Raw genomic sequence first — 15,906 nt, 5'->3', positions numbered from 1 at the left:
GTGGACAAAGACTGAGAAGTCCCAAGAACAAATCAAAGCGCACGTTTTAATATCACCATGTTAATCTGAGCAATTCACCGCTAATATTCTTAGCTTTTGAATAAGGGTATAAATTAAGACGAATGTAAACCTTACTTAAATTCTACAAACAGTAAAAGCCTGAGGTAAGAAGTCTGATCATTTAGTTGTTTTCATCTTCCACCCAATGACCAACCTTCCCAATAGTTCTTTCTCTGGTTCTTAAACTTGCAACTTCTGCATATTTAGCCAGTTTCAGGTTAGTGATCTGAAGTATCAACTCCAATTCTATGTCCACAGATACAACCCAATACCTGACTATTTCCTACATTTTGTTATTATTTCAGATTTCAGGCAACTGCAGTCCTTTACTTTTGCTGCAGATTTGCAACCCTGTGCTCTTCTAACTCTGGCCCCCTTTTCCCCATTGAGCCCATCCCAAAGTCACAAATTCCCTCAATAATAGACATGATAGTTTGTGTTTACCTCTGAATGGCAAATACTGAAACAGTCAAGGCCCATGACATGAATATTTATTTCCTAAAAAATTTTAATTATACCATTACTGACAGTCATCATTAAAGATGCTCAGAGAATTCCACATTAAATGATTCTTTACTCTCCTTAATCTACTCCTTCAAAATTGGCCTGTTGAACTAAGGACCCGGCAAACTGTCCTAAAACCTCATGATATAGTCTGGTGCCGAGTTCTAAAAAAATCATCTTGCAGAAGGTTCCCTGGAAGGGTTTGCCACACTTAAGCCACAAGGAGTGCAGTTGCTGTACACTCGGTTTGAAATAACAGCAAAAGGCCAGGTGTCTGCAATCCTGATTTTCATTTGTGTTTAATGAAAAGCAAACATTGTTAATGAAAACAAAGGTTTATTCTGCCCAAGGAAAACATGGTTTAAATGTCAAAATGCTGACATCAAATATTTCATAAAGAAAGCTGCAGATGCTGGAAATATGAAATAAAACAAAGAATGGTGTAAATACCTAACAGGATCGGAAGCATTCGTAGAAATGGTTATTGTTTTAGGTTCATGACCTTTCAAATACAGAAAAGCCGGAAACTAAATATCTTCTAAATTGCAGAAGGGAGAGGGGTAGATGTCTCTGATAGACTCCAGAGAAAGAGAGACTGAAAGATAGAAGTGATGGTAATTCTGGCTGAGAATGTGATGAAGGTCTCGTTTGTGTCAATAACCTGTTTGAAGATGCATATAGGAGACAAATGAGGGAAAAAATCCGAGAACTGGAAATGCAAAATACCAGAAAAGCAAAAGGGCTATAAAACTCAAACTGCAGCATTGGAAATAAACGTCAGCCCGCACCTTTGTGGAGAAAGAAAAGCAGAATCCCTGGTAACGAATGGCTGATTCTGATACAACAGGAAAGACTAGTTTTGTTTTTGAAAATGATGAATCAGTTTTACATCCTGAGGGCTGAATCTTTCCACAGCTTATACTGGGCTTTGCTCAAACAGTATTTCAGATCAATGGTAGAGTGGGATTAGGAAAGAAAATTAAAGTGAGAGGCAACTAGAAGTCAAATTCATCTTTATGGGCCTAATGAAAGTGGTTGTCCATTCTATGTTTGGTTTCTCTTATTTCGACACCACATCATGAGCATGACCACAGCAAGCTGAATTAGAATACATCCTTCAGTCATCTCTGATGCAGCAGAATGATCAATCAGCAACAGTAACCTGCTTTTGCTTCTTCACAGACGCTGCTTGACCTGCCAGGAATATCTGGAATATGCTGTTTTTATCTCAGATTCTTAAAAGGTGCAGTATTTCTCATCTTTCAGTTGTAACACTTGTGTCTTTCTCCCACCTTCCCCATTTTTATTTATCCCCTCCAGACAGATGAACATCCTCATAGATGATGCCATCAACACCTCGGTGTCACCCAGTCTCTTTTGTTTCCTATCCTGTCATAAATATTACTTTAGTCACCTTCACTTCTTCTACAATTTAAAACACGTTTGACTTCTAACTTTGCTCTGATGACAGACACATCAATGATTTGAAACACTAACCCATTTGCTATGCCGCCAAGGCCCATTGTGTTTTAATTTCAAAAACCAAAATCGCTTTTAAAAAAAAACAACCACAGTTTCATTAAGTACAATTCAAAATCGGTAGTTGATAGTTCCCACTGGGAAACAAAAAGTCAAAAATGGCAAAAATTGATGCTGCAACTTATCGACATTTATTTAATCCAGCAGCTCAATAATGGAACAAAAATTGCTCAAATCAGGCTGCCTGTCATCATTTGATTTAAAACAAATGAAGAGTTATTTTGTTCTTTGTGCCATATTCTTTCATCTGTGCCAATGCTGAGGGTCTTGAAAAATGCATCTTCTGAACAGATTTCTGGAAACAGAAACTTTAATAGACCAGAATGATCATCCTAAACTTGTCCAATTCCAGAGGACTTAAAACCATAATGAACATAAAATTCCTGCACAACACAGTGGCTCAAATCAATTAGATTACAGGCAGGTTTTATTCCTGTGCCCTACAAATGTCTGTCACACCACTTCACCCAACACTCTCCCCGTTTCATTTTTAGTTAATTTCATTTACAGAACAGATCAATACGTCAACTTCCTATTGTTGATCACTGATGAAGAAAGCAAGTACAATGTAGGATCATTATGTGGGCTGAAGCTGACTTCCACAACTCAACTTCAACAAAAGCTGACCACTTACTCAGGCCACATTATTCAGTATATTAATTAACAATTTAGGTAATGAGATGGAAAGTTACATCTCTAAGCTGCCACTGTCACAAGAAGGGACATACGATGAGCAGTGTTGATTGAAGCAGTAAATTTTCTAGTAATTTATAGCATAAACAATTGGGAATAAAAACACAATTTGAACCTAAAAATGGACAGAATGAAGTATTTTCTGAAAAAGAAACAAAGCAAATATTAGTAAGATCCAGAGGCTACAGAAGTTAAAATATCGTGGTCTGGCACAGAAAGTAATCAAAAATAACAAATTCTGGCACTAAAACATAGCATAGCTTCTGGCCTAGACAGGGTACCTGGCCAAGTACTAGAGACCTGTGCTGTTCCACTGGCTGGAGTGTTCATTGATACCTTTAACCTCTTGCTTCAGCAGTCTGAGGCGCCCACCTGCTTCAAGCAGGCTTCAATTATACCGGTGCCTAAGAAGAACATGGTAATCTGCCTCAATGACTATCATCCAATAGCACTTACATCATCCACTATGAAGAAGTGTTTTGAGAGGTTGGAGATGAAACATATCAAGTCCTGCCTGAGGAGTGACTTAGATCCACTCCTATTAGCCTACTGTCACAACAGGTCAACAGCAGATGCCACTTCATTGGCTCTTAGATTATTCCTGGAAAATGTGGACAGTGAGGCTGCATACACTAGGATGCCCTTCATTGATGACAACTCTGTATTCAACACAATCACCCCCTCAAAACTAATCAATAAGCTCCATGAAATTGGCCTCAATACTTCATTGTGCAACTGGCTCTTCAACTTCCTCACTTGCAGACCCCAGATGGTTCAGATTGGCAACAATATCTCCTCCACAATCCCCATGAGTGCACCACAAGATTGTGTGCTTAGCCCCCTCCCTCACCCCTCGCAGAGGTCCAATGCCATACTTAAATTGCTGACAACACCACTATTGCAGGCCAGATCAAATTTGGTGATGAATCAGCATATAGACGGGGAGATTGACAATCTGGTTGAGTGGTGCTACAGCAACAACCTCTCACTCAAAGATAGCAAAACCAAGGACCGCCAGGAGGAAGAAGCTGGAAGTCCACGAGCCAGTCCTCATCAGGGAATCAGAGGTGGAGAGGGTCAGTAACTTCAAATTCCTCAGTGTCATCATTTCAGAGGATCTGTCTGGGTCCAGCTTGTAAGTGCCATTTCAAAGAAAGTAAAGTAACACTTCTGTTTTCTTAGAAGTTTGTGAAGATTCAACATGACATCTAAAACTTCGACAACTTCTAGGAAAGTATATCGATATGGAAATTTCAATACCCTTTAACATAAACGTCCACAAAAAGTAGTGGATATAGCCCAGTCCATTACAGGCAAAGCCCTCACCACCATTGAGCACCGTCTTAGGAAACCAGTATCCATCATCAAGGAACCCCACTGTCCAAGCCATGCTCTCTTCTTGCTGATGCCATCAGGAAGGAGGTACAGGAGCCTTAAGACCCGTGCCACCAGGTTCAGGAACACTTATTACCCCTTAACCATCAGGCTGTAGAGCCAGAGGGGATAACCTCACCCAACTTCACTTGCCTGACGCTGAACTGTTCCCACAACTTATGGTCTCGCAAGATATTTGGACCATGACCAAGACATTAACCAGGCCTTTCTCAAGTGAAACTGGGAGTGTGGAGTGCATGTGGGGTGTCTGTAATTCCTCCACAAATAGCATTTGATATTAGTTTGTTGTTTAAATCTTGGAATAGTAGATTTTGTTTACCAAATATATTAATATAGGAAAATACAATTACACGGAATTTGCTCAGAGATCAGCCCTCATCTTACTCAATGATGGAACTGGCTAGAGAGGATGTATTGTCCACTTATGATACTACATTCCTTTAGTATTTGTCTTACCTTCATTTCTGCTAAGTTCAATGTCTGCAAACAGCCCAATTTTAATGATCTGCCATAGAAGTCCCAAAACCAAATGGGGTTTTCCTTCTCTTAAGTCTTGTGCACCAATATTGACAACATGACAACCAATAGCAGAGGCAGAGTTCAACGCAAGATTCAAGTTTTCCTACATAAATCAAATATTTAAATATGTTAATATGTAATGAAATAAGCAGGTCAGTGCTAACTTTCCTAAAGTTATATATATGTTGCTACAGTTATATACTGCATCACATTTGAGACACAAGACTGTCCTTAAAATTATTGATGCTGGAAACCTGAACATCGCTGGAAAAACTGAACCGCTCAGACAGCACTGGTAGAAACAGTAAACTTCCCCACTGAATTCCCCACCCCACACAGATGCTGCCTGACCTACTAAGTATTTCCAACATTTTCATTTTTATTTGTGCTCACAATTCCCAACACAAACTTTTGCCAATTCAAGTTTCGTGTTCATACAGGAATGAAGTATATCTAATTTTAGAATCTTCCAAAGGGCTGAAAGAAGTATGAGACTATTCTCAAAATCAGTTGTCACATAAGCTAGGCAGATAATACTTAGTTTTAAACAGCTTTCCACTTCATATAAATCTTGCTAATGATAACTCGTGTGAAACAAAATAATCTGATATACATAGTGCAAGTTTTCCTTGTCTGATAATCCAATTATATTCACTCATGTACCAAGAAGACGGGTTCCAATCATACAGTATATCAGAGACACAAAATACAAGCTTTGGGATCTCTTCCGCTTTGGAGATCATCATTCAGGTTATCCAGCACATCACTGCGGATCTCAAAAACATGAGTTCCAGTGACAAGGTTGCTTCATTTGGCTTCCTTGCAAACAGAGCTGAAAAACGTCATGGATAAAACTGAAGATTCAGCAGCTTTCTCACATTTCTTCTAGTTTCAAGAGGCTGTAGAAGCTTTTTGGTTGAAAATATGCTCTACGCATTCTTTATAAGACCAATGCCCAAATGAGTAATAGAACCTTAATGGAGGGTTTCTTCAATAAAGCTTGCTTTATCTGCATAGCTATAGCAAGTTCAAACAACCAATATTTGGACTTTCTATTTGTGCGTAAACACTCAGGACTGACAGGCTATTCACTTTCCTGACAGTCTTTCTAATCTGGCCTGCAACATATTCTGGCAGCAGCAATAACTTACATTTATAACTCAGTTTAAAAAAAACGCTCAAAGATGCTTCATAGGAATGCAACTGCACAGAACTTGGCACTAGATCAAATCAGACAATATTAGTAGGGTGACCAGAGGCCTAGTAAAACAGTATATAGAATCTTGAATTTTATTAATAAAGAATAGTTACAAAAACTGTAAGTTGTGTTGTTACATTTTATGAGAATTATTTGGTGATTTTTGTTGACTAATCTTTACCTCAGGCAAAAGCACAGCTCATGGGCACATGAAAACTAAACAAACGAGCAATGATTGACTAGTCTAGTAACACTGCCAAAATATCATTTGCATTACCTAAGTTAAATAATTCAAGCATTACTGTGACTATACCTGATTGTATTAATCTCTCAATACAATCAGTTACCTGAATGGTAAATGCTGTAAGTTTTTTTTTGTTGATCGTTCTTTCATCAATTGTATCAGGCACCGACAGGTTGATCATTTTGCTGGAAGTGGAAGATGACAATTAATGGTACAGCAAACCACTCAGCATCTCAAAACTAAACAATAATAGAATCTATGGTTGTTTATGGAAAAGACTTTAGATTCAGTTCACATCATCTATACAAAGAAGCTCAAGTTTTCAAAAAAAAACCATAGCATTTCATTTCATGCACATCAATTCCTTTAAAGGAATATCTATCCTATGATCAAGGGGAAGTTCTGATGCTGAAGTCATAAATCTCATTATTTCAGGTGAAAACCTAAAGAAAATGACCAAGGACGCTGTTTTAGCCATAAAATTGATTAACAAGCCTTCTTGGATAAAAGCCTGTCTCTCTTCCTCAGTCTGCAATTCCACAATGTTCTCTGAAACCACCGAACAAATTGCTCAATTCTGAAGGCAAATTGATTCACCACACATACAGTGCAGCAACACACCAACAATGCTTATATTTCAAAGGACATATTTTCTGTTTCCAAAAATCTAAGCAGGCTAGATCACATTGAAACTTTCCTAAACTTAGTTGCTACAGGAGGCAATGGGGGCAGCAGCTTCATCAGTTCATTCTCCTGAGACACAAGAGCACAACCAACTTAGTCAAATTGCAATGTGGATGTGAACAAAATCAAACTGTGACCATTTGAACAATTCACGAGATGACAAAGTTCACCTGTGTTTTGCAAGTTTGTCAGTACATTAGGTAAACACGACTCACTATGGCACTGTCAGGTTTGACCTCTGTTTGATGTAGGATTGAATTGTTGCAATGTTAACCTCAAGATTGACCAGAAATAGAATCATTTTTCCAGGATTAATCATGCAGAATAAGAAGGTGGCGGGGAGGAGAAGGAGCACAAGCTTTCAGGTGATAGGTGAAACCACGTGAGGGGGAACGAGGGTGGGTAGGGGATGAAATAAGAAGTTGGGAGGTGACAGATGGAAGGGGTGAAGGGAAGAAGGTGGAATCTGATAGGAGAGGAAAATAGACCATAGAAGAAAGGGAAGGAAGTGGGGTACCAGAGAGAGGTGAAGGAGGGACACCAGATGACAAGCAAACAGAGTAGAAGGGGTCAGGGGCACCAGAATGAGGAAACGAAAAAAAGAGAAGCCAGAGGGTGTGGGAATTATCAGAAGTTAGAAAAATTGATGTGCATCTATCATGTTGGAGGTACCCCAATTCAATTTGGCTCATCCAAGTCTGCTCCATCATTTGATCACGGTTGATTTATTTCCACACTCAATTCCAATCTCCCTTCTTCTCCCCGTAACCTTTGATACTCTGACTAATCAAAAATCTATCAACCTTCATTTTAAATATACCCAATAACTTGGCCTCTTGCCATCTGTGGCAATGAATTCCACAGATTCAGCACCCTATGGCTAAAAATATTCCTCTTTATCTCTGTTCTAAAGGGATGTCCTTGTACTCTGAGGATGTTTCCTCTGGTCCTAGACTCTCCCACTACTGGAAACATCACTCTATCTCAGCATTTCAATATTCGGTATGTTGTAATGAAATCCTCCTTATTCTTCTAACTCCAGAGCCATCAAACATTCCTCATATGTTAACCCTTTCATTCCTGGCATCATTCTTCAGAGCCACCTCCAGAACCTCTCCAATGCAAGCATATACTTTTTTAGGTACAGGGGCCCAGAACTTCTCACAATACTCCAAACATGGCCTAACCAACACCTTATAAAGCCTCATCCACAGGATGGACTTCTTTCATATGTATAAAACATTCAGTTGTCTGATAGCAGGTTAAAGATTTATACTTGTCAATTTTCTATGATAATTATACCACTGGAATTGGAATGTATGAAAATCTACCCATTCAATTATCCAAATAGCATGCTTGCACTATAAATTACAATGGAAGCTTTAGTTTTTAATTAAGGATCGTAAGCTATTTTTAAGAAGTTGTGCTCAGCAGAAAATAGTAATTTTATAACTTATATTCTTGGAAGTAAACGTAATCCTTCCCAAAACAGATCAGTCAAGAGGAATACTGAAGCACTGGGCAAGCAATCAGAAGAATGGAATTAGGCCAAGGGTCTGATGGAGAAAATTACCAGCACAAATGATGATCCAGTCAACTGCAACAGTTCACAATTTCTCAAAATTAGAATGTCTCTCAATAAGATGGACCCCTAACCTCTCAATTTACCTTGCATCTTACTGTTTCCCTGCTCTGCATTTTCTCTCAAACTGTAACACTTTATTCTACACTGTTATTGTTTACCTTGCATTACGTCAATGTAATGAATTGATCCTATATGGATAGTATACAAGTTTTCACTGTATCTCCGTACGTGACCATAATAAACCAATTATTTCTTCCTGCTTGAAAAAAATGAGTTAAAACAAAAACATCAATAAAGTCAAACGTATTATTCATTACGTTGTTCCTTCATGGTTTGTGTTCTTATTGAAATAAACCTACTAGGATTAATGAATGAAGAAGTATTTTGAGTTATTCAGGGTGAAGAAAACATAATTGATTAATTATACCAACTATGTCACAAATAAATTTAATGCAACTCACCAGAGTACAATGCCATTATCAACAGCTTTAAAAAGAGCATCTGTATTGGGATCCATTGGCAACATTCCACCACAATCAGGATCATTCTCCAAAGCCTTATTTATCCAGTTAACAAATGCATACTTTTCTTCTTCTGTTGATTCAAGTGGGGAAAAAAATCATCATGTAATGTTATGATTAGTATTTCCTAATGCCAATTTATGGTTTAAGCGCAGACATTTTTTAAAAAAATACTTACATCCAATTATTCCTTCCTTTACAACCTGAGCAACCAGAAGGGGAACCTACTCACATCCCTCCAACCACTCTGCAAACATTTTGCCCCCCTCCATGCATAAACCCAAACAGTATCTCTTGTAACAACCAGCCAACATCCACATAACTCATATTAAGATCAAAAGTTATGGGCAAACACATGCCTGCAGGTTCCCAGCTTTCAAGAATTCTTACTCTTGCAAATTGCACATTGCTTTACTATTATAAGTAAAGCAGAACGTTTTAAGGAACGTAGAAATGGAGAGTCAATCCATTGCTTAGCAGGTTTCCGCTAAAGCTCTCCAATGAAGCATATTGACACTTGTAATGATAAACAAGCAGAGCATATTCCTTGAGGTGAAGTAGTCTCTGGGTAGTGAGAGGTTCTCAGATGTTACATCCCCAGAACCCGCTCCCGACACCTTTGCTAGTTAGACAGCTGTTAAAAATTCCTGGTTTAAGATGGTCCGGGTGAATCTCAGTGACTTCTGGCTGGTGGCTAATGAAACAAGGAAAACAACTAAATACTTTGTTAATCACTCTTTTCCTGGTAAATGATCAGTGCAAACAATAACATGCAAATTCCTTTTGGACTTGAAGGCAATTCGATGTGGCAGAACTGAGGCGAGGCGAGGAGAGACAGTGGGTCTGTCGTCAAGAGTGAGGAAGACCCGAGGTTCGATTGATTTAAGCACCAGACCAAATCAGAAAGGTCAAGTACAGGCTCAGTTGAGGCTGCAGGGTCCAGGTCCCAGAGCATACCGAAGCAACTAAACCCAGTACGACCAAACCTGATGTCTGGATGATGATTCAGGTGCCAGGCCGAATGGAAAGGTTGATAATCAGCTCTTCAGTCTTGCTGACGTTGCTGTTGTGGCACTACTCAGCCAGATTTTCAATCTCCCTCCTCCATGCCGATTTGTCACCACCTTTGATTCAGCCTATGGCAGTCGTGTCATCAGCAAAGCTGAATGTGGTTTGGAGTTGTGCTTAGCCACACAATCATCAGTGCAAATTGAGCAGAACAGGGGACTAAGCACTCAGCCTTGTGGTGCACCTGTGCTGATGGAGATTGTGGAGGGGATGTTGTTGCCAATCTGAACTGACTGAGGTCTGCAAATGAGGAAATCAACTGCACAAGAAAGTATTAAGGCCAATGTTATGAAGCTTTTTGATTATTTTTGAGGGGATGATGGTATTAAGCCTTGAGCTGTAGTCGATAAAAAGCATCCTGATGTATGCATCTTTGATGTCCAGATGTTCCAGGTTGAGTGAAGAGTTAATGAGATGGCTCCTGGTGTGGACCTGTTGCTCTGGTACATCAACTGGAGTAAGTCCAAGTCATTTCTCAGGCAGAAGTTGATGTGTTTCATCACCAGCTTCTCAAAACACTTCATCACTGTGGATGTGAGTGCTACTGGAGGATGCTCATTGATTAAGTGAGAAATTCAATACATCAGTGGTTAAAAGCATTTCCATTTATCCACAATTCCGGTGACTCCATTCAAATGAAAGAGTTCATTGCTCCCACATTAAAAAAATCCCAGTAGAAAGTCATGAGCTGGACGCAAAATGCCATGACGTTCTCTTCAGAGAGACACTGCTCCACTTTTGGACCCAATAGCAAATCTAACAACAGAATGGGCAGTCACATCCATTGGCACATGACCTTCAGGGAGATTTGGCTTTGTGGTTTACCTGCATGGAAGTCTGAGATTTCCTGTGACGCCAATACCTGATGGCTCTCTTTAGAACTGCAAACTATCCACCAGTGAGATTCAGCTCATTAAAAGTTTTGCTTTACCAAATACGTAAATATAAACCACTCAAGATGATCAAAATTGTTGATACCTCATTACTATTTCCTTTTGTACAAGAAATTATAATTCACTACCACTAAACTTCTGGTAGATCAAATGACTGAAGTCTGATTTTTTGACACAAACAACTGCTGAGAATTAAATGTCATTCTACTCTTTAAGAAAGGATGGAGACAAAAGTTAGGAAATTATAGGCCATTTAGCTTGACTTCAATGGTTGTCAAAATATTAAGAGTCCATTATTACGGATAAAGTTTTGGAGTACTTAAAATAGGCCAATGTCAGAATGGGACTTAAAAGAAAATCTTGGCTGAGAAATCTGTTAGAATCCTTGAGGAAATAATATGCAAAATAGACAAACGAATGTCTTTGGATGTTGTTTTACTAGGATTTTCAGTAGGCTATTTACAAGGTGCCACACGTGAGGCTGCTAAACAAGATAATAGGCCATAGTATGACAGGAAAGATACAAGCACTGACAGAAGATTGGCAGGAGTCAAAGAGGAAGAATAATAGGGGCATTTTCTAGTTGGTTGCTGGTGACCTGTGGTGCTCTGCAGAGGTCGGGTGTTGGGAACTTGACTATTCATGTTGTATGTCAATAATTTGGATGATGGAGTTGATGGTTTTGCGGCCAAATTTGCAGATAATACAAAGATAGTTGGAGGGGTGGGTAGTGCTGAGGAAGCAGGGAGTCTGCAGAAGGACTTGGACAGATTAGGATAACAGGCAAAGAAGTGGCAGATGGAATGTAGTGTTGGGAAGTGTACAGTCATGGACTTTAGTAGAAGAAACAAAGGTGCACACTATTTTCTAAACAGGTTGTGAATTCAGAAATTGGAGGTACAGAGAGACTGGGGAGTCCTAGTGCGTTATTCCCTGAAAGATAAGGGAATCTTTTAGGGAATCCCTTAAAAGCTGAATGCATACTAAGGAAGGTAGGTGCAATGTTAGCATTCATTTCGAGAGTGCTAGAATATAAAAGCAAGGAAATAATGCTGAGGATTTACAAGGCATTTGGAGTATTATGATCAGTTTTGTGCCTCTTACCTAAGGAGGGATGTGCCGCCTTAGAGGGTCCAGAGGAGGTTCATGAGAATGATCCCAGGAACGATAGGGTTAACATATGAGGAGCGTTTGATGGCTCTGAATCTGTACTTGTTGGAGTTTAGAAGAAACATTTAAACCTACCAAATATTAAAAGGCTAAAGTAGAGTGGACGTGGAGAGGACATTTTCAATAGTGGGGGGATCTAGGATCAGAGGGCACAGTCTCCGAATAGGATGTCCCTTTAGAACAGAGATGAGGTGAAATTTCTCTAGCTGGAAGGTGGTTAACCTTTGGAATTCCTTGCTACAGACAGCCTGAAGGCCAAGTTATTGGGAATGCTTAAAGCAGAGGCTGATAGGGTCTTGATTAGCAGGGATGTCAGAGTTTACAGGGAAAAGGCAGAATAGGGTTTGAGGGAGAATAAATTAGCCATGTTGAAATGGCAGAGGAGACTCAATGGCCTAATTCTGCTTCTACATCTTATGGTCTTATGCAGTTGAAGCACAAAACTAGAAAATGGACAAAATAAACAAAATCCTGTTTTGAAAATACTTTTTTTTATATTTCTTTAAAATATTCCAAAACATTTGGACTCATTACTTAGTGAAGCATGGGTCTTCCCAGCAATAGCTGAGAGATGAATGATCAGTCTACTGCTTTTGTCTGCAGGGGAGTAATGCTGGAGTGGTTTGGAGAGAGTTCCCTACTTTAAGGAATTGTTTAACATCTAATGAAAAGCTAATGTTTCCTACATTGCAGCAGTCTTTCAGTGCTGTAACGGAGCTTCTGCTCAGGTTACAAGATCACACCAGACTCAAGCTTGATCCACAATTTTGTTTATCACGCATTAAATACCATTAAAATGAAACAAAATGCTAATTTAACCCTAAGACACTTATTTCTAAAATATATGTTTACATAGGAAACACGCAACTGCAACAGCTGAAAACATTGAGCCTAGGTAGCTGAAACATCATTATGTAGAAAGAATGAAGCACACAATAATTAATTTGTGCTGATCTAGTTCAATGTAACAAAAGGTGCGCTACAATGGAAGAAGAGTTGCATCAAGGATGGCATGAATGCAGATTTCTCCAGGTTATGTCATTACACAAGATTTAGATCACAAGTGTAAAAAGAAAGTTAAATGAAAATTATTTTAGTTCATTTTCAGGATTGTGATCCAAATAAATAAAGGCGTCATTTGCATATAGCAACAATTTTTGAGGGTACCTGAGTAAGAATGCTGGGTTCCTTCACTGGACTGAACAGAAGTTCCACCAATGGCACAGATGCCTTCTCTCCTGTTGATGGCCATTCTGAATGTTTTAGCAACATGTCTGTTTTTCAAATCTTGAACAATCTGTGAATTAAAGTGGTATATGGGAACATTTCAGTACACGAGGTACAATTTTGTGCTTAATTAGCTAAGCATCCAAATAATTGTCTCCCTTTGGCATAAGTACAATAGTGCCATGGTGTGCCATTTAACATGCCACTTCATTATCAGTGTACCTTATTGTCAGGATAATTCCATCCCACTCAGCTGATTTAAGTTCAAATAATAAAAAGTGAATCCTTTTCTACAGTGACAAATTCAAGATACAATTGTATCGCTTACATTTTCTACGTTCTCCTAGACAATTAAATAATATATATCTATTAACTAGCTCATTTACAGTGCTTAACTAGAAGAAATGTACACTTTAAGAAACAAATTCCTCTCAAAAAATTTTCTGCATTTTATAATCCAACTGCATCCCTGAATCTTGAATAGCTGTGCAACAAAACAAGACAACCAAGACTTGACTGAAATTACTTGACCAATACTGTCCTGAAATGGATGCAAAGCAAGTAACACATCTGAACTATAACAAATGAACAAAGTGGATTGGCATCTATGTATTGCCAACTCAGTTATCTGTGTGTTCCTGTGTCCGCATTAACAGAAGCAGTGGTGCACAATAAACAGCCTGTGTTTATACAAGGGATTTGATGAAGTTAGTTTTGTGGCCAAAATGAAAAGGCAAGCTGTTACTTTGAAGTTGTGTGACGTAACCACATTAATGTGCTTTCATTACCTTCAGTGGTAGCCATGTTCATAATTTATCTGTTATAATCAGAAAAAAATAATAAATCACATCATACAGAAATGTAAAACCTGGGTACAAACATAATCGAGTACACATTTCCCAAAATTCAGAATGTCATTAATGGCATTACTAGTTAAAATGAGAGCTATATTTTTGATCTTTTAGTAATCTCAGTTGATTTATATAGAATATAGATAATCTTTTAACCTCTATCACAATCTAACAAAGGAAACCAAAGCCATCAAAATCATAGGAACTGACTGACCACAGGGCATCTTGATGAGTCATCAAACAAATAAATACGTGTTTGCAGCCACTTCAACCACTGATTTAACTTCCTACATTATTTCCATCCCTTGAGTGACAAGGATCGTGACTAGTTTGGACAGGAGATCAAATTCAATGTATACTGTACATTGCTCTTAGCTGCAAGTCTGTGTATCTCCCTCTGCAAATGGAGACTTAACTTCGCCATCATCAGACCTCAGTCAGTGAGGAATGATAACAGCAGCTCTGCCCTGCTGACCATCAACAAAGGTGTACCTCTGGGCTACTCTACTCTATGCAGATATAGCAGTGTGGCTAATCACAGCTCCAACATCATTTTTAAATTTGCTAATGACATTACTAACACACTAACAAACTTCTACAATGTACTGTTGAAAGTATCCTGATCATGTTCTGATATGGCAATTCAAATGCACGAGAACGTAAGAAGCTGCAGAGTGCAGTGGACTCTGCCCAATATATCACGGGCACATTCCTCCCTGCTATTGGTAGTATCTACAGGAGGTAATGCCTCAGGTGGGAAACATGCATCAAAGATCCCCACCATCTAGTCCATGCCATGTTTAGCTACCAACAGGCAGAAGATACATAAGCTTGAATTCCCACATATCCAGCTTCAAGAATATCTACCTCCCTTTCAAGCATCTGGCATAACTCTAATCACTAATATTATGACTAGAGGCCTCTTTCGGTCAGAGTTGACCAGAGATATTGTGTCCTAACTGTCTAGATACGCAAGCCTGGGCAGTACGATATGGAGAGCAAGCTCCCCTTCTCCGTGCATCTGATGAACCCAAAGGAATAGCAGAGACGGATACAGTTTGGTACCAGCAGTGTTGCAGGAGTTGCCAGTCATGATTGAACTCAATGTAGGACTGTCTTAGGGACTCCAGTTGCGTAATTTTCCCTTGGGGTTTACTTCTGAAGCCTTCCCCACGAGTGGGTGTACCCGCAAGGCAGTGCAAGTTTGAGATCAGAGTTTTCCTTCTCCTGGATAAGCTGCCAAACATGGCTGATGAGCCCCATCTGCCCAAAGTAACTGGTTTTAAGGCACCAGTAACCTGCCTTTGCCCCTTCTCCTGTCAGTAGAAATGGTTCCGCCGGGCTTAGTAGCTAAGCCCCGTGTGAAGACCAGAAGCTGGACTTGATTGTCAGTGGCTATTTGAGGTGGACGCCACTGGGAGCATTTAATAGGTAGTGGAAGCTTGTCCCCATTACTATCCCTGGCTATAACAATCTTAACAATATTATGACCACTTCATATTAAAATAAACTTTGTTTTCCTTTGTTCCAATTGTACAAATTGTGTTAAATTTATGTTTAATTGGTATGTTTCTTGTGAATGCTAATTATATGATGCTATGTGACTGTGATGCTGGTGCAATAGGTTTTTCATTGCACTTGTGCATGTGACAATTAACTCCACTCTGACAGCACTTAACATCTAAACTGCATTTTCCCCACTTTCTGACATCCGACTATCAGGAAATTCAGGACTCTTGCATACTTCCAACCTTA

General features: G+C 39.1%; 1 protein-coding gene across 3 annotated transcripts in view; it reads right to left on the bottom strand.

Moving 5' to 3' along the window:
- The window catches only part of LOC134352891 (plastin-3-like), a 142,044-nt gene that overhangs the window by 29,613 nt on the left and 96,525 nt on the right, over positions 1-15,906 (bottom strand). For all 3 annotated transcript variants that reach the window (XM_063060470.1, XM_063060472.1, XM_063060471.1), the window contains exons 4-7: positions 13,241-13,370; positions 8,883-9,015; positions 6,256-6,337; positions 4,648-4,813 (exon numbers count right to left, since the gene is read on the bottom strand). In XM_063060470.1, coding sequence (XP_062916540.1) covers positions 4,648-4,813; positions 6,256-6,337; positions 8,883-9,015; positions 13,241-13,370 — 511 coding nt within the window. The remainder of the gene's footprint in view (positions 1-4,647; positions 4,814-6,255; positions 6,338-8,882; positions 9,016-13,240; positions 13,371-15,906) is intronic.

Source organism: Mobula hypostoma, chromosome 10, assembly GCF_963921235.1.
Source record: "Mobula hypostoma chromosome 10, sMobHyp1.1, whole genome shotgun sequence".
NCBI lineage: Eukaryota > Metazoa > Chordata > Chondrichthyes > Myliobatiformes > Myliobatidae > Mobula > Mobula hypostoma.
This window is presented reverse-complemented; position numbering and strand designations above follow the sequence as displayed.